At 35.3% G+C, this 20,421-nt stretch overlaps 1 protein-coding gene across 1 annotated transcript in view; it reads left to right on the forward strand.

Moving 5' to 3' along the window:
* LOC131679164 (uncharacterized protein DDB_G0283357-like) overlaps positions 1 to 20,421 on the forward strand; it is a 469,006-nt gene that overhangs the window by 436,994 nt on the left and 11,591 nt on the right. The window contains exons 3-4 of the mRNA XM_058959797.1: positions 10,988 to 11,094; positions 11,230 to 11,326. Coding sequence (XP_058815780.1) covers positions 10,988 to 11,094; positions 11,230 to 11,326 — 204 coding nt within the window. The remainder of the gene's footprint in view (positions 1 to 10,987; positions 11,095 to 11,229; positions 11,327 to 20,421) is intronic.

The raw sequence follows: 20,421 nt of genomic DNA on the forward strand, positions 1-20,421 counted from the left end.
TCAATTGGCAAATGCTCATTATTTACTCTGCCAAATTTGTTGAGAAATACAACTGTATATCATATTAGACTGGTTCAATTTTTGACTTTTAGCTCCACCAGGCTTTTCTGATTCCTTTTATGGTCCTTAGGAATTGTGCAAATTTGGGTACCGATTGGTTGTGTCTACGGACCCTCCAAAAATTTCAAAGTTTATATGGAAGTTTGTATGGGAAATCGGTTAACATCGAAAATAAATTCTTAAAAAAAACACCTCATCAACCAATTAATCAGAACACTATATATTTCTAAAGGTATTCTTCTACTGAACACATTCGGGGAACATTGCAAGTTTATGAAAATTCGTTTAGAAAAGTTATTAACAAAAGAAGCAGTATGACTTCAAAACAAGTGGATTTTATTAGTAACCATAGCAACCCTATTTGAATAGCTACATCGTTATACCAGTGTAAACTAGACTTGCCACCCACCGCTCGCGTATGGCAGATACAGCTATTCAAACAGGGTTGCTATGGTTAAAATCCACTTGTTTTGAAGTCGTACTGCTTCTTTAGTGAATAACTTTTCTCAGCGAATTTTCATAAACTTGCAATGTTCCCCGAATGTGTTCAGTAGAAGAATACCTTTAGAAATATATAGTGTTCTGATTAATTGAATGATGAGGTGATTTTTTAAGAATTTATTTTCAATGTTAACCGATTTTCCATACAAACTTCCATATAAACTTTGAAATTTTGGAGGGTCCGTAGACACAACCAATCGGTACCAAAATTTGCACAATTACTAAGGACCATAAAAGGAATCAGAAAAGCCTGGGGGAGCTAAAAGTCAAAAATTGAACCAGTCTAATATCACATGCATCGATATTATATTAAACTTTAGCTGCCGCTGCGCTTTCGTTAAGGTTGGACAGAGAATAGGCAAAAATCGGAAACGAAAAAAGCAGTTTTTTCCACACCGCACAGTGGCGGATTTGCCTAAAAACCTGGCCAAAAGTCGAAAATTGCATGATAGTACTTTGGGTTCTAGTGCATATTTTGTCCTTCAGATGGTGCTGCCGCATGCTATTTTAAGTGAAACGCTCCAAAATTTCCATATTTGAGGTATTGGCACATCCAAACAGTTTAAACCTTCGCGTTTTGCTCATATTTTTTATTATTATTTTGTTTTACAGAAAATGACAGTAACTTTCACGCTTTTGTAGCAAACGATTTCAACACACATTTTTGTTAAATTATTGAAATACTTTTTTTGTCCACGTATGTCCACTATGTTTCAAGACAATTTATGTTCCTTGAACGATTCTCCATTTGGAACAGTATAGAATTCTTGCCCGAATTTGCCCGTTTTTGAGTAATTATTGATTAAGTGGAAACGAAGACGGATTATAAGATTTTCAGTTTAAAATTTGGACTCGTACTTTTAATTACTACAACACCTCTGGTTGTCATAGCGAGTCGCACAATACTGCATTTTGATCAGGAAGAATTGTGTATTTAGTGGCGAAAATTTCAGCAAGATTCATAAACATATTCAAAAGTTATCAAAAGTGGAGTCCAAAAGACATAAATAATTCTGGTCATTCATATTGAAGACCAACGAGGTCAACAGAAGTGACCGCCAAAGGATCCCAATTTCAAAGGTCGATTTTGAATACCATGCTTAAATGTTACCAGGAAACTATGACGTTTGATCATGCAAAGCAGACAGGATACTACGTGCGCAAATCAGTAGAATAGTGCAAAAGAATACTGGAATCTCCGGCCGTGATTTGGCCAAAAAGCTCACTTTAGCGTATACTCCAGCTTGGCGAATTTGTTTACGAGAAGGTTGTCAGTCGTAGTATGTCAGCAAGCATGACAACAAAACGTAGTTGCTCAGAACTATACCAGGAAGCAGTACAAGCATGTTCAGACCAAGCATAACCCATGAATTTAAATGGACGCTTCATCGTAATAATGGACTTTGGACAACTCCTCGGTCTAAAATTTATATAATACTATGAATCTTAGTGAATTTCACTCGTTTTCGTATTTTTGTCATATGCATTTTTTAGTTACTGAAATTTGCATGCAAACTTGTTCTCAATTTTCACTCCATGCATTTCGTCGCAGAATCGGCTTATTTTCTATAATTTAGAAAAATACTATTTTTCGTTTTTTGAAAAATATGTGCATCGGACAACAATTGAATAATAATAATTGTACAGAGTGAATAATAATCACACAGAAAGTTTTAAAGTTTTGTAACTATGTTGTAAAATATTTCAAAAAAACATTGTTTGAAATGACTAATAACATCAATTCTCATAATAGCTACATCATAAAGACACCCAAACGTATTTATGCGTGCAAATCAATAAAATTTATCATTTAACTACACACCATTTAAAATTCGATACATTATAAACGTTATTGGCATACACTGGAACTATTAAATCTTCATTCGTGAAAATTTACTTATATTTATATTAAATTGTCAGTCATTTTGTATCCGCCATTTTGAATTTTGAAAATCTGACATCAAAATCGTAATCTGCGACCCTAAAAACCGTGGTATGTACATTTGCAGGTCAATCTAAACCATTGTCGACTTTTGACCAGGTTTTTAGGGAAATCCGCCACTGTGCACCGTGTGTTAGATCTTCATAAAAATCAATCAGCTTATGTAGAATGTTGTTACAGTAATGCTGATTAATTTTTATGAAGATCTAACACACGCCACAGTGGAACGACTTAGAACAAAAGGTGGACTAAAGTCCAAACTTCACCGTATCGGTTCAAATAGGACGTTTTTATGTAATTTTGGTGCGCTGAATTCGTTTTTGATATTAACCTATTCATGCCCATGTTGTTCGTGGACAACAACGTTTTGAAACAGCTATAACTTTTGTTTGAGGCAAAAGCTCTTCCCAAAAACAAGTAAGGCTAATAAATGTGACTATTGCCTTTCATTTGAGTATTAACAATTGCAAAGATCAGCTCTAGAACTGAAGTTATTGCAATTAGTCTGATTGGATTCCGATGTAGCAGTGCTGCCAGGGACAGTTTATGTTGATGTCGGAAAATGAATTTTTCATATATCTTCGTTATGCTGCAATATTTTTGAAAACTGATAAAACTTATCAATTTAGACTGTTTTTGGCTACGTTTTCCACACAATTGGACTATTGTAAATATTCTAGAAGAATGGCATTGAGCATTAGAAGGTAAAAATGGAGCAGCTTCTAGCACTGCAAGGAAAGCACCTAACTTTATGAAAAAGGCTTTTCGTGTTTCTTGATCCCACCGTTTTCAAGGAAAAATAGTTTTGAGACCCTACATGCACTAGAAAAAAGTTGGGCATGAAAGGGTTAAAGCATTTTAAAAATAAACATTTACCACTCATTAGGGTGTTTTTTTTCGAAATCGTTCTTAAAATTTGTGTATATTAATTTTCGTGCGCTAAATCGTTTTTTATATGAACACTTGCTATAAAAATTCATTATACATTAGGGTGGCTCAAAAATGATTATTATGTTGTGAAGGTTCAAAAATTTTTTAAAGAAATTTTTGTGCACTATCTTGGTTATAAAAATAGAAATTAACTTTACTACTTATTAGAGCGGCTCAAAAGTAAGCATTTTGTCTCTTATGTTTTTTTTTCAATAGTAAATTTGGAATTTATTTTCCATATTGAAACGAATTGACTGACATTTCATTATGGGGTTTTAGAAATGATTATTTTGTTTTTAAGGATTAAATAAAATGTGTTAGACTAATTTTGGAACGTTTAATTGGTTTAATTGGGTTACTTGACATGAAAACTACATTTTCTCTCATTTTCAAAACAAACATTTTGAGCGTCTTAGGGGAATGTTGATTTACATTCACTAATCAAAAAGATTTTTTTTCGCAGGTGTGTTTTAAGTTACTTAGATTGCTTATTTCATATCATAAATAAAAATAAATCCAAAACCCTTTTTTCGCGTATATGGTTTATTTAAAAATGGTCTTATTTTATATGAATAATATCGCATACCCTTAAGCTATATCAGTGCTATGCAAACTCGGATCAAAATAGTCTCACCAAATGACTAACACTCAACTGTGTTCACTCAATTTGACAGTTATTGCATAAGTTAGCAAAAATAGTTCCAGAAACATTTTATGACATATTTCAGATGGTTGAGAATATTTACTGATTTTTTAACATTCTTAATACCTTTACCACCTAAACCATACTTCCCACTCGGCTTCTTATTCTTGATCACTAGTAAAACCCTTGTAGATCATGCTCTCAATCCTATTTGAAAGTCGTGCATGTATTAATGTCATTATTCTAGCTATAAAGTGATTATTCAAATGCAATATCACTAATAACCATGCGTCTCCATTGACAGTTTTTTAAAATTTTGACTACTTATCGCAAGTTTTCGCAAAACTAGTATAGACTCATTTTAAAGAGAAAATCAAAAGGTTTCGGATGAGTATAGTACTATCGCGGGCATTCACGGGCGTCGTTGTTGTTATCGCATGTATTTCACAACCGGAGAGCTACGCGAAAAATACTAATACATTAAAAAATACAAATATTTACACCTTTCCTTATATATCATAGCGTCGATTGCTTTTCTTTTGCATTATCAAAGGCTGTATAATGTAAAGAGTTATTTATATATATAGCAAATATCATCCCGTCGGCAAGTATCCTCCATAGATAGGAGTGCTAATTGTCTACCTCGTATGAAGCTGATGTCAGATGTCCGCAAAAAACAAAAGAAAACAAGTAATAGAAATGTTGGCGCGATGTTTAGGTGCCCTCATTTCCCTATTTTTCCATTTCCATTTTTTTTTCATTTTGACTTCATATCAGCTTTATATTGTGCTGTATAACATCGATCTGACAAAACGAAACAAGCACTATTTTAGCATCTAGCTATGCTTTTAGATGACAAATGCCTTATAAGAGCGTTACTAATGTAAAATATATGCTTTCTTTGACAGCTCTTACATCAGCCGTTTAATCGCCCTTTTCCACTTTATAATAGCATTGGTGTTGCATTTACAGCAATGAAGCATTTTATCGCATTCCACGAACGACTCATTTAAGACTGTTAACTTTACATCATTGGAAGCATTGTGATTTCTTGGATTATAAACCGTCGATATCTTAATCAGAAAGTAGGATAAATCGGCTAACGCATGGGGAAACAAAAGGCATAATGATGACAGATTCAAACAACCTTGCCCGTCGTACTTAACCAAAATTTCTTTTTTTTATCGAAAATCATTCCTGCATGAGGAGTTTTGTATAATTTATTGCATGGGTCAATCCATGCGAAGTGATCAAGGCACGTGTAATCGGCCTTCACGGATTTGAAACAAATTTGTAGGAATTGTTCATCTAGGGCCAATATATAAAAACCCAAATTTTTGTGTCAATTGAACCACCTCTCGGGTCATGGGAGCAAAAACCCTTGATTTTCTTTTAATCATATCTCCGGTTCTATTTACTCTAGAATCAAACCACATGATGGCTTTTGAAGAAAATTCTAGAAAAAATATTATTTTTGCTGGCAGTGCTGCCAACTGTGCGATTTTTTCAGTTAAATATTTAAAGTTAATTTTTCTCTCAATACATATATTTTAATTTTGAAAATTTTAATGCCATCGCGTTCCTCAGACATTTTTACATAAAGAACACTTATCATCCCAATATAATATGAGCGCATCCTGAGATACACCGTTTTAAATAGAAAAAACCGCCATTTCCCATATAAAATCGCAAGCGCACAACACTAAAAAACTAACTTGCGTATTCTGAGTTCAAACATAATTTCTCGTGAAGTAGACGAGAAATGATGAAAAACTACTTTTTGGTTTGCTTCTAGCAGATCAGGATCGATTTTTATGACCGTTTGAAGATTTTCTCAAATTTGGCCAATAAAAATGGATTTTTGTATGAGAAAATGGGAGTTTTTCGCATCTCAGGATGCGCTCATATTATATTGAGATGATAGTTGTTTTTTATGTAAAAATGCCTGAGGAACGCGATGGCATTAAATGGCATAAAATTAAAATATATGTATTGAGAGGAACATTACCTTTAAATATTTAACTGAAAAAATCGCATAGTTGGCAGCATTGCCGGCAAAAAACATTATTTTTTCTAGGCTCCTTGAACAATTTTCTTCAAAAGCCAACTTGCGATTTGATTCTGGAGTAGGGGAACATGGGGAGACTTGACCAGGTTTTCAGCTAAAACTGCATAAATCTCTAAAAAAGCCTTCAATCCCCCAAAAATCATTCAGATATAATGCGCAAAGTTATTGCGCGTCTTCATGATTTTTTGCAGAATTTTTAATTTAATTTTTGAAAAGTTACAAAAGTTTTTCTGTGATCGTTTTTTCTGGTCAAGTCTCCCCATTGCGGGGAGACTTGACCGAGGCGTGGGGAGACTTGACCAAGAGAATTTTGAAAAATCATAACAAAAAATAATGACATAAAACATACTGTAATTATTTTTTTCCCTATTGTCGAGATCCTTAGGTAGCAGTAAAAAATATAAAAGAGTTGCATTTGATAAATTTTGATTTTTTTAAATACATTTCTTTTTAAGGATTAACTGTACTGCTTGCATTGCATGTTCACACGTCACGAAATCAGTCCTACTATTGCTAACTTTGCTTACAAATTTTAAAATATAAAGACTTATGTTTGGGGTGGGATTTTTTTATGGCGTGATTAACATTAACAGTAGATACCAAAGCATAGTAAATATTAGGAATTTTGTATCTTTCTCCAGCTGATCGCCTCTTGGTCAAGTCTCCCCATAAAATCTTGGTAAAGTCTCCCCAACATTAGTTATTGCGTTCAATTTCATGCGAATTCTAGTAATAACTATTTCAATGTTCCAGTTTATGTAAAATCATTCCAATGCTTCACAAGGATTAAGATGGTATATTAGTCCTTTAATAGTAATTAGTGGTCGAGTAGATATGTCGTAATATTTTCTGCAAGGAAAGGATTTTTTACTCCAAACTTTCAAAATAACCTTAAGGGATCGAAACAAGTATAAAAATATTTTTGAAAAAAAATTAAGAATCGAATAGAAGACGCCATATCCGAAAATAGAATTTTGCGCTTGGTCAAGTCTCCCCATGTTCCCCTAAATAAAACCGGAGATATGATCAAAAGAAAATCAAAAGTTTTGGCAATTTGCCAAAACGGGGGGTGCTCCCATGACCCAAGGGGTAGTTCGATTGACACAAAAAATTGGGTTTTTATATATTGGCCCTAGATGAACAATTCCTCCAAATTTGGTTTAAATCCGTGAAGGTCCATTTCAAGTTTCCATCTTTTTTTGATCACTTCGCGTGGAATGACCCACATGCATTAAATTAAGCACTGTCAATTGGCAAGCCATATTCGACAGTTTACACGACATCACCCGCGTTACTGATTGGTACGGTCAAACTTAAACTTGTGTCGAAGGGTGTCAATCAAGATTCTCTGTCGCATTCTTGATGTCACATCATTATCTAGTAGGGGAGACTGAGGAGACTTGATCCCCTTTTTTATTTTTCAATCCTACTCCGTGGAATGATAAAAAAACTATGTATTTTTTGTAGTTTTATATTGCTTCTAAGGTTGACTGATAATCATAAAAAAATTGCATGGAAATATTATACTGGACATAAGCTATGAGCATTTTTGGAAAACAACAAAAAAATAGAAAATTCTTTGATTAGTGGAGACTCGATCCCTAATTTGGGGACACTTGATTATTTTTTGAAAACGTGTTTAAAAGAGCATGTAGGGTAATAAGCCTATTTTTAGCCTGTTTCTATTATCATCCTACCAATTTGAAGCCTTTGATTAGAACAGCGTCTGCCATCTTTACTCAACGCATTGGCTCAAATGGTGTTGCGATAATTGGGGTACTTGATTAGAGTTTTTGCTGTGCTCAAACAGAAGATTTTCACCATTCTCAAGACAATTTTGTTATTATATTGGCTCTTAATAAGAGGCGAATGACCTTAAGGCTAAAACCTGCATAATCGAAATAAAAAATGACTCCTAATAACAAAGCAAAGAAGCTGAAATAATAAAATTAATAATGAAATAATGCGGTACCCTCCCTAATAGGGCAAAAATAGGTACCTAACCCCATTCAATGTTATAAATGTATTGTGGTATTGATTAAATTGTTGTGATTTGATATTACTATTTTTGTTACTACATATTACCCATCTCTCACCTGATTTTTACTACGAATTCCCCAAATCTCTGTGCAATTATTTGAAAGCTGTCATTATTATGGTTGAGGAACGTCAAATGTGGGATGCATGGTTGCTACGTATGCTGTAGTAAACATTTACAGTTAAGTTTTTGTATGATGAAGCGTTCATTTTTGACAGTTTTTTGTTATTTTATGGCAACAATGACTTCAATTGTTCTGGTGTGAATTTGGTTATTTTCAGTAGTGTGTATGAAGCATGGCGAAGGGGATCAAATCTCCACGAATTTGAAGGGATCAAGTGATCCCATAGCATCTATTTCAGCAAACTCTAGTAAAAATATAGTTGAACAAAAAAATCAGCTCAATCATAGCGTATTCATATAATTGACATTCTCCTGTATGCAAAAGTATAGTATGCAGTGGGAGACTTTATCAATTGTATAAAAGTTTGAAAATTTGGAAAATATATCTTTTTCAGTTCTTCTGAGATTTTTTTTCTTTAAATCGGTGAAAATTCGGTAACACATGTCCAATTTATTTTTTTGTGTTAAAGAAACTTTTGTTTAGATAAAACTACGCAACTTTCTAGTATATTCGATTAATGTATTCTGATCCGCCTTTGAGTTACAATGATGGGATCAAGTCTCCCCGGGGATCAAGTCTCCTCAGTCTTCCCTACAGTATGCGTGCCAGTATACATCTCCAATGGAGTTCTCGGTTCGACTCCAAACTTCTACCAATCCGCTCATGGCTTGAACAGAGCACACAATATTTTTAATATCAATTCCTTAAAATAGTAGAAATTCATGTATTTTCATGAAGGAATCCGAATCATGCAACAGCCCAGCCCGGGGACAATCTGACAGAAAGTGCTTGTTTCATATATGTATCACTGATTTGATAGTGGCGCTAGCATACCATTACCATATGAGTGCCATCGTAGATAAATTGTCTCTAATTCCCGTAGATTCTTCTTGCTTGAATCAATATACCGAAAAATTTACTTTGACTTGGTTTATTGATGATTATCATGAAAAGTAAATCGCATAGAGATTTTAGACGCGAAACACTTAGGGGAACACGGGGAGACTTGACCAGGTTTTCAGCTAAAACTGCATAAATCTCTAAAAAAGCCTTCAATCCCCCAAAAATCATTCAGATATAATGCACAAAGTTATTGCGCGTCTTCATGATTTTTTGCAGAATTTTTAATTTAGTTTTTGAAAAGTTACAAAAGTTTTTCTGTGATCGTTTTCTCTGGTCAAGTCTCCCCATTGCGGGGAGACTTGACCAAGGCGTGGGGAGACTTGACCAAGAGAATTTTGAAAAATCATAACAAAAAATAATGACATAAAACATACTGTAATTATTTTTTTCCCTATTGTCGAGATCCTTAGGTAGCAGTAAAAAATATAAAAGAGTTGCATTTGGTAAATTTAGATTTTTTTAAATGCATTTCTTTTTAAGTATTAACTGTACTGTTTGCATTGCATGTTCACACGTCACGAAATCAATCCTACTATTGCTAACTTTGCTTACAAATTTTAAAATATAAAGACTTATGTTTGGGGTGGGATTTTTTTTTATGGCGTGATTAACATTAACAGTAGATACCAAAGCATAATAAATGTTAGGAATTTTGTATTTTTCTTCAGCTGATCGCCACTTGGTCAAGTCTCCCCATAAAATCTTGGTCAAGTCTCCCCAACATTAGTTATTGCGTTCAATTTCATGCGAATCTAGTAATAACTATTCCAATGTTCCAGTTTATGTAAGATCATTTCACTGCTTCACAAGGATTAAGATGGTATATTAGTCCTTTAATAGTAATTAGTAGTCGAGTAGATATGTCCATACAAAGTTTGATAAAAAATTACATCATTTAATGCAAATTTATTAACCACGTAATATTTTCTGCAAGGAAAGGATTTTTTACTCCAAACTTTCAAAATTACCTTAAGGGATCGAAACAAGTATAAAAATATTTTTGAAAAAAAATTAAGAATCAAATGGAAGACGCCATAGCCGAAAATAGAATTTTGCGCTTGGTCAAGTCTCCCCATGTTCCCCTATTGTTAAATGCTCTCTCATGAGTACTGGTTTAAAAAAGAAAATAATTCGGACTGTTTGCGAATCTGACGAGAAGAAATGTTATGCATGAATAAAAATACAATAGTTGAGCATCAGAAAATATAACGAATTCTAGCGATTTAAAGGTGGGAAAATTTAGTACGGTTATATGTGTCATCCATTCGTATCACGAAGTAAAGTAAATAAAGTTAATACTACAAAAAGAGAGTGGGTGTTGTGTGTAGACGCAAAAAGCGTCAAGAAATGGTTGAGTGTGATCTGTTCAAAAACTCGAACCCGACCCGAATTCGAAAATTCCAAATTCGAAAAACCAAGTTTAAAATTTCAAAAACCCGGACCCGACCCGCACCTGAGAAATTTAAATTTACAAAACTCGACCATCTCTACAGGACACCGGTGTAGTGTAGAGCACTGATTATGCAATTTGGAGCGGAAATGTCAACGGAACACACCCAGTTTTTGCACTTCTGCTCGCAACTGCCAAAAAAATACCTTCGATAGCGGGGAGGTCTAATTACGCTAATCAACTCTGACGAACAAATTGAACGTTTTCGTGTCCGATTATGTGTTTTAGGTTGTAGGTTTTCGGCGAAGCAATCCGATAACGTTACTAACATGGTTACCTAACCCACATTTTTCATTATTAATCCTTTTTTATTTCTTTTTCTCCACAGAAATCTTTACTGATTGGGCGCATTCCAGTGGCTCAGATGACCGGACCGATCAAACGAGGTTTGCTTTGGCAGCAACGAGACAGACTTTTCTCCAGATGGAAAGAAAGGTTAGTATATTATATACGGGTTCCAGCTGGGAAAGTGTAGAATAGTTAGTGGCTTTCGGTTTAACTTGTTTCGTACGATATTAAGATAATTTCTTACTATTTGAAGTAAAACTAACGACTTATTTTAAATTACAGATATTTCATTCTGACACGCGACTATCTCAACTGCTTCAAGCGAGCCTCCGGATCGGCATCGGAGAAAATTTCCGATATGGGTCAGTTCATCTTTAAGGTAGGTCACTATCTCAGCAATATAAGTTCAGACCGACACGAGAGGGAGTTTTAGTGTTCATTCCTTCAAACGTATACATATTCTTCATTCCAAAGCCAAAGTCAGACGGGGGCAAAATATATTTGAATACCACTCCCAGCAAGCCCCCTCAAGCCCCCTATCCAGGACCGGCTTTCAGTTTTCATGTTCGGAAAAACAGACTATCACTGACAGGCTGTGAACCGATTTCACCCGAATGTGTGCACAGATGCATCAAGCGACGCAATGAATCGTTGGATGAAAATTTGATTCAATCATCGACCCTTTTCTCTGTTTCGAACGACCGATGGATGGGAATATGTTCATGCTACTGCAAACAATGATCTTGCCAAAAATACTAATCGTACCCGAAAAGCAGCACGCCGACAGCCATCACTTTCCATTTGCTAACATATATTCGGTAGTCAAATGGTTCAATTTTCCTGGATATAAATGACACCTAATTACCCGCATTGCACGATGCCGGTCTACACGACCCGAAGCACTGCGGTGTGGTGTCGTGTAAATTAGGATAGAATTGTAATTAGTTCAACTGCCAGCGAGCTTAATAAATTCATTAATTAGCTGTAGGCGTCAGCAAGAAGAACAACCAAATCGTACAATGTTCCGAATGGTATCCTTCCGCAGTCCGCACCCCATGGGGTAAGGATTAGTGATGAATGGTTATCGTTAGCCGCCGCCGCCGTAGGAAAGTTTCATCAAGTGAAAACATTTTCGTCCCTTTCCCGGTGGCGATTACAAAGCTTTTACCCCCAACGCGAGCGGAAATCCTTTCGCATTGATATTAATGACAGACTGGGTGATTGGAAGTCTGTTTTACCGAGAACAATCGATGTTTAATGCGATACAATTAATCGGCAAATTGTTAATTAAAATACAATTGCTGAAATTGTTAACACTGATGGATGGATGGATGAACATTAATTATAGAAACAATAAACTGTTACTATTAAATCCCTATTAAAGTTTAATAAAGTTTACAACTAACGTTAAAGTCAAAGTGGAAAAACACAGTGGTTAAAAATGAGCAGGTTTTCCTTTTCACCTCAAACATCATTAGCGGAATAAACCATGCGTGTCACTGCCTTGAACCAGTGATTATTTTTCTCATAAGAAAAGCTGTTGAGGACAATGTTGAAATCACGAACGGACCATTCCGACAGGTAGAATTTAAGGATTTCTTTTGTAATCTATAATATAGATGGAACTTAGCAGGCTCCTTCTTCCCACCGAAATCGCACTCGAGTACGAATCCAATCTCGGTTTCCGTTCCCATTATGGCACACTTATCCATAGCGGAAAAGAAAACCTATCGAATCCCAACGTCAACAGCGCGAAATCCATCTGACGACATGCTGAGTCTAGCCGAGTCAGGCGAATCAATTAAAATCAATTTATATTCAGCTCGCTGAGCAAACATTCCATATCGACATCGCTGCTGCTGCTGCTGCTGCGCTGCAATCATCGGTGGAACAACGACCGGAACTCTTTTGTCGTTGGTCCTGTTCCTGAGACTAGTAAGGCGCTAAAGTTGGCTTAATTGCATTTTCCAGTCGATATTGCCAATGTCCTCGTCCTCGTCATCGTTATCGTCGTCATCGTGCGTCGTTGTCGTTTATCCACCACTTTTCCGAACCAAGACCTGTCGCTGTCTGACTAAATGCGACTACATATACAGAATCACCGTTTGTTAGCGCTAGGATTGGAGGAACCCGTCCGGAAAAATGCGTAGACACTTCCAACCAGAAGGCGGCATTGGTAGGGGAATAGAAAATCGCTTAAGCCAGGAGTGTGCCTATGAAAGCACCGGATTCAATGGGGGAACACACGGTTTTAGGGCGCCTTTCTGGTAAGGCTGTCAACGTACAACAAGCGAGACACAAGGCATTGATGAACTGCTGGTGGTGCTTGTGGTTTCCTTTTTGGCCTGAACCCCCGGCTAGGTACGGTCTGACGTGGAATAATTCTACGAATGATGAAAGCCTACTCGGATTGAGGCCGGCTGACGGGACTGTGAAAGTGCCCAACATTGTATTGCTCTGCTGGTTGGTGTCGAAGAATCAATATTAGTACCAAACCAGCAGCCGGCAATGGCCGGGTGGCACGATTCAATCTCAAACATTGCGTTGCATTATTGGTCTTAGTCGGTAAACATTTGCTATAAGAGTGTTATTTCCGTGAATGCATATATTTGCAGTTGGTAATGCAACGGTTGAGCCTTTTCGCATGTATCGTTGAGCCATGGGATCGTAAGCAAATAAGCATGGCAATATAAATGCAATCAATGGAGACGAACGGTATGCTGTAAAGTTTGTAAGATTCGAAGCTTTGTACGGTTTCTGAGCTTATGAGTTTGACATTGGGGCGGTCGAAAATTTCCACTTGACTGATTTATTAACTTTGCCATATCTCTAATTTAAATGGTATGGCTTGATGTATGTGTAAAAGCAAAATGAAATCAAAAAATTTTACTACTAATTCATGACCTGTCTAAGAATAATCCAATAAGAAGCTCAAATAACCAACATCCATTCAGAAAGTTTTCAGACTTAATTCAGAGGTTTATTATACTGCTTTATCATTCCACGTACAAAGCCTCAAAATTAGTCGCTAATTTTAATTGTATATAATTCGACTGTTCTCCAACAGGTTCTAAAACTTAAAACATCCATGGATAACTCCAAGTTTGTAAATGTGTTAAGATGCCACAAAATTACAAATCAGTTAATAATTCAACTAGAAAATTCAATATTCCCGCGACAAGTTTTGCCTTTCTCATATAGAAAGGTTATGCAATCACTCTTAAAACCGGCAACATAATCCCGGCCCGTCATATTCGTCGCTGTTATGCTATCTTATGACAAACGCCATTTTGGGGTAAACTGAGTTAGATATGCCACATCACGTGTCTAAAAAATCTCTACAAAGTGGCGTTTTCAGAATTTTGATATTCTGCTTGGTTACGGAGATATAGCAAAAAACATGATGAGAAATTTTGAATTTTTTGCTTCAAATGACTGTGTCTAAGGATTACCTCAAGGTATCTTGAAATATAAGATGTTTTTATGTGTAAAACTCTCTAAAGAACACAATGGCATAATAATTTTCAAAACAAAATTACACGAATTGTGAGAAAAATGTAGTTTTAGTTTTAAACTGGAAATATAGCATATTTGGCAACACTGTAACCAAAAATAACTATTTTTGCTAGATTCTCTGACTCATTTCCTTTAAAATGCATCTCACCGATTGTTTATAGGCCAAACTAAACCAAACATATGAATAGAAGTTAATAATTGATGATTTTTTTCTATGGAAAATTTTCCATGCACGGTTATGACACGCCATACAAATTTTGTCATCTATACACACCTATGACACGTGTGAGTGCGACTTTTGTTTACATTTATAGTCAAAACTCGAAACATAGTCAACCGATCCTCACAATATTTGAGAGATTTATAAAGAATAGATAGAAGCATCAATTGTCTTCATTGAATTGTTTATACCATTTATAATTTTCAAGATATTTAATCTCAAACTTTAAAAATCGTTTTTCTCGAAATGAGCTAAATGGCGCTTGTCATAAGATAGCACAACAGCGACGATACGTCATTCGATTCAGTTCGTTGAGATCGGAAAATGTCTCTGTGTGTGTATGTATTAGGGTGGGGCATTGTTATATGGAAAAACGTAATCATAGCCACATCAACCGAGCACAGTACTTTTTTGGTTCCTTTTGGTGTCCCAAATAACTGTGCAAAATTTGGGGTCGATTGGTATTGACCTGGCGTGGCGCATTGCGTTTGAAATTTGTATGGAGATTAGTATGGGAAAACCTACATTTTTGCATTTTTAATTCTACAGACTACAGTTCTTCCTGTAGTATGCCAACAAATAAATAGAAGTATAGTCCAGGATATGCTGAACAACTTTGCTGAAGGATGTATGGTGTTAGAATGTCTCTAAGCCAAGTTATAGCTGTTCAAAGTTCAATACATCGAATTAAATGCCAAAAATCATTTTTATTGCCAACACTGCGGGTGTACCAATGGTATTTCATATAGCATTCCAAAATAACATTATTTATTTTAGATTTACCACATTGGTATGTTTGGATGAATTATTCAAAAGCCTTAGCTCAATTTCATGAGCGTAGGTAGTTGAGCAATAGGGCGTAGTGAGGGGAGGGGGGACTTTAATATGTAGAAATTCGAACTGAAATGTTGCCGAGTTGAAATGTTCAGATGAATTATTTCAAAACATTTACACATTGTCCTACGCATAATAGTAACGATGAAATAGAACATACTGTATCCCTTTGCCTTGACTTTTATCAATAGAAGTTACGTTACAGACTGAATCAAATGATGTCGAGTTGATATGTCAGAGGATTATATTTCGGTATAATATGCATGATTTGATAGCATGCTCATTTCAATGCTGTTCGATCACGAGGCGTGAAGCTAATTTCTGGATTTCAATCGCATCAAATCATAGTGCGTATTAAACTGAAATATAATCAATGCAATCCTCTGACATATCAAATCGACATCAGTTGATTCAGTCTGTAACGTAACTTCTATTGATAAAAGTCAAGGCAAAGGGATACAGTACGTTCTATTTCATCGTTACTATTATGCGTAGGACAATGTGTAAATGTTTTGAAATAATTCATCTGAACATTCCAACTCGGCAACATTTCAGTTCGAATTTCTACATATTAAAGTCCCCCCTCCCCTCACTACGCCCTATTACTCAACTACCTACGCTCATGAAATTGAGCTAAGGCTTTTGAATAATTCATCCAAACATACCAATGTGGTAAATCTAAAATAAATAATGTTATTTTGGAATGCTATATGAAATACCATTGGTACACCCGCAGTGTTGGCAATAAAAATGATTTTTGGCATTTAATTCGATGTATTGAACTTTGAACAGCTATAACTTGGCTTAGAGACATTCTAACACCATACATCCTTCAGCAAAGTTGTTCAGCATATCCTGGACTATACTTCTATTTATTTGTTGGCATACTACAGGAAGAACTGTAGTCTGTAGAATTAAAAATGCAAAAATGTAGGTTTTCCCATACTAATCTCCATACAAATTTCAAACGCAATGCGCCACGCCAGGTCAATACCAATCGACCCCAAATTTTGCACAGTTATTTGGGACACCAAAAGGAACCAAAAAAGTGCTGTGCTGAAAAAACGATCATTTTGCCCCACCCTAGTATGTATGTGTGTATGTGGAAAAAAATGTCACCTCTGTTTCTCAGAGACGGCTGGATCCATTTGCACAAGCTTAGTCTCAAATGAAAAGTACAACCTTTCCTTCGGCTGCTATTGAATTTTTTATTGATTGGACTTCCGGTTCCGGAGTTACGGGTAGAAGAGTGCGACAACACAGCAACTTCCCATATAAACTGAAATGAAAAATTCTCAAAGAGGGGAGTAAGGAAAAATTTCAAAATCGAACTTGCATTTTTGATGCCAAATGAATTTAAAATGCATGAAACGTTGAGATTTGATGAAATCAGGAAAAAAACAAGGCACTTTTTTTACTAATGAATATATGGAAAATTGAAAAAAGTGAGCACTTTTATAAAACCTGAAATGACAATGAAAAGCTAAAATTGACCCCAATTGATTGTAGTTGCTGGAGTTTGCTATGAAAAGCACTATTTTGATGTATATATTGACTTTGGGTAATTAGGTTTGGAGCAATCTGGAAAATTGAGCGATAATGGCTTTCAAGCTAATAAAATGTGTAAAAAAATCACTGATTTCAAATTATTGCATACAAAAATTATCAAACGAAAATGCTTTTCTTTTTAAGCAAAACGTTAGAGTATGTTTCGAAGAACAAATTAACCAGAAAATATGGACAAATAAACAAAAACAATATTTTTTTCTTTTTTGGCCAGGATTTGAAGTTAGTTACGCCTCTGTGCGCCGCTGGTTTCAAGCGATGTTTCAGTGTCGACACATAATATCTCAAGATCTTGGCTGTCGATTCATTGTACGTATCTGCAAATCGTACTGAATATGTAATATACATTTCCATCATTATATTTGGACAAATGAGGAAGGCACAATTGCACCACTAGGTGGATTAAAACAGATTTTTTTCCTACAAATTGTATTGTATATATGCTCATGTTTCGCTAAGAAATTGGCAATGCTATAGAATTCGTTTTGCATTGCATACATAGAGGACATTTTATGGGTGTAAAAAACTTATCGCGAGAAAATTGAAATTTCTTGATAATTTTTTAACCGATTTCCAACCACATTTAATTTGTCGGATCTGCTAGAGAACAGTGGAGATGTAGAAATTCAAATTAGAGTTGCGACTAATTTTGAGGCTTATGGATTAGAGTGACAAGAAAAAATAACCCCTATCGGCCCATGCCCCTGAGTCTATTCCTAGTTCCACCAGGCGTACTTGCTCCAAATTTTAAGCAAATCGGACAAGTCTAGCTACCGAACCAACGTGCCTGAAATTTGCATGGAATTTTTCGACACTTTACATGGAGAAATCCCACAAGCTCGCATTTGCATACGCACTGTATGCATCATATTAAGAAAGATAATTTAATTGTGTACGAAGACTGCTAGTCAATTCGGCTGTGTTGAAAGAAGTTATTAAACTTTTAACAAAGTGATGTCTGAGTCAGTTTTGCATAGGGCCTAGCAGTGCATGGCTGTGAATCTGTACCGTAAACCGGGGTGACATTGATCACTTTTCGAAGTAATCATTACATATTTTTAGACGCAACACATTTTTTTCAAGTTTAATATTTTTAAAACATGTACTGATGTATGGAGAACAAGATTGGATGGTTTTACCTAAAATTGTCCGCTTACAGCTATTTTTAAAAAAATGATTTCAAGTTGAAATCCGTTTTCATGTTCCGGGGTGACTTTGATAACCTGCATGTTCACCCACATTAAGTTATTGATGTCAATGTTTTTCATTCAAATGTTTGTTAAAAACTAATTCTGGAAAGATACTCATTGTTAAATAGATGTTAATTGGTATTATGCAAAGTATTTATATGTACTTAAAATTCGGGTAACCAATATTCGTATAATTTGTGTCCAACTAGAATAAAAGATTCTGAAAACCTTTAAAATTGCTAAAATTGTTTTATTTCAATGCTTTATCAATGTACAAAAAGTTTCATTCATTTTAACACATTAGAATATTGAACAATAAAAAAATGTTATCAATTTTAGCTTAAAATAATTTGAAATAATTGCGAACTAGTTTTACACAAAAATGTATTGAAATAAACTCTTAAAATTAAATTTGACAAATCCCAATCCAAAGGAAAATAAAAACTCGCTTGTAATTTATTACTTTGCCTCAAATCTGAGATTTATTTATTTTATAAAAATAGACACTTCACGAAGTTTCGTAAAAATAAGGTAAAGTCAAATTTCGGTTTTTTGTAGTTTTTGTACCCAAAAACCGAACAATATACTCAAAAACTATAACAATCATTCTAAATTTAAATGATTCGGTCGACTATTCTGGTTTAATAAGCGATCTACGAAAAAAAAATTCGAATGATCAAAGTCACCCCGATGATCAAAGTCACCCCGGTTTACGGTACTCGATTCCCACAAACTAGAGATGGTCGGGTTTCAATTTTATTCGAACCCGACCCGAGCGCATGAAAATTTAAAAACCCGAACCCGACCCGAGCCCGAAATTATAAAATTTGAAAAACCCGAACCCGACCCGAGCGCGAAGATTTAAAAACTTAAAAACCCGAACCCGACCCGTACCCGAAAATGAAAATTTTGTAAAACCCGAACCCGACCCGACCCGAGAATTTTAAAGTTTGAAAACCCGACCCGAACCCGAAAATTTAAAATTTGGAAGCCCGATCCAACTTGCTAATACGGAGAATCAATAAGTTACTTTACGCTTGTCCGGACATGCCGTAGACTCAGGTGATTCGCATTTCTAATGCCAAAAGACCCTGACTCCTACGATAGCAGACAAAAAGTTAAGTCGCCGGTGAGCTCTAAGCTTGCATATATGATCCTTCCACGCTTTTCTAAACTTTCTCCCTTCAACTCCTTGCTCTCCCTTGAGTACTATGGCTCTAAATATTGAAAAATATACTTCACCTTCCAGTCCCTTGCTAATTAAATGTCGTAACAACTGTTGACATATAAACATTTAACTAACAGAATCCTTGAATAAGGAAGCTCGTCGGTAGAGACATGTTTATCTGATTCCTGAAACATCCACCATTGAATAAGAGAAATATACCGGTTTATTTTTCAAATTTTAAAGAAATCTGCAAAAAAGCTTATTTCATGTTCTTACATTCAAGTGTAGTTTACGGTTGACGGCTCCAGCCAGTGGTGCAAATTTTCATTTTCAAATGCCAACTTTCAGCTCAATCAAACCCAACCATGATTCAAATTCAAAGCCTCCCTTAATCATTCACTTTCAAATTGGCGGGATTTTCATAACTAAACCGTACGTCTTCATTTCAAATTGATGCTTTTTCATTCACCAACCAAAGTTCCCGAATATTTGGTGACCATTCCTGTAAGATAACCGCAATGGTATTTGGACCTTAAAAAACCATTACCTGAAGTTTCCTCTTATCATTAGCGAAACGATAACCCAACGCTACCGGCAATCATATTGACTATTCCACTTATGGTCAGCGCCACTTGTACCATTTGCCGAATAGGTCGTTAAGTAACGTTACCATTCAAAAATGCCAATTTCTTCAAACAAATTTTAGGGAATATTATAAGGGGAATGGTGATCTTATAATCCATTTTTGCGGTACTACATTGTTATTGGATATAACATAAGGTACATTAAACATTCTACCATAAACATTTCTTCACCATGCTGTGCGATTAGTATAATCTTACACTACACACAATTCATTTAATGTTTTTTTACAATATGATAAATCGTGACGCAAAACAAACATGGTACTATACCACAAATCGTTTCGATCATTTGGTGTATTGTAACCACAGATAACCATTTCTCGAATAGTACAGTTA

This window comes from Topomyia yanbarensis, chromosome 2, assembly GCF_030247195.1.
Source record: "Topomyia yanbarensis strain Yona2022 chromosome 2, ASM3024719v1, whole genome shotgun sequence".
NCBI lineage: Eukaryota > Metazoa > Arthropoda > Insecta > Diptera > Culicidae > Topomyia > Topomyia yanbarensis.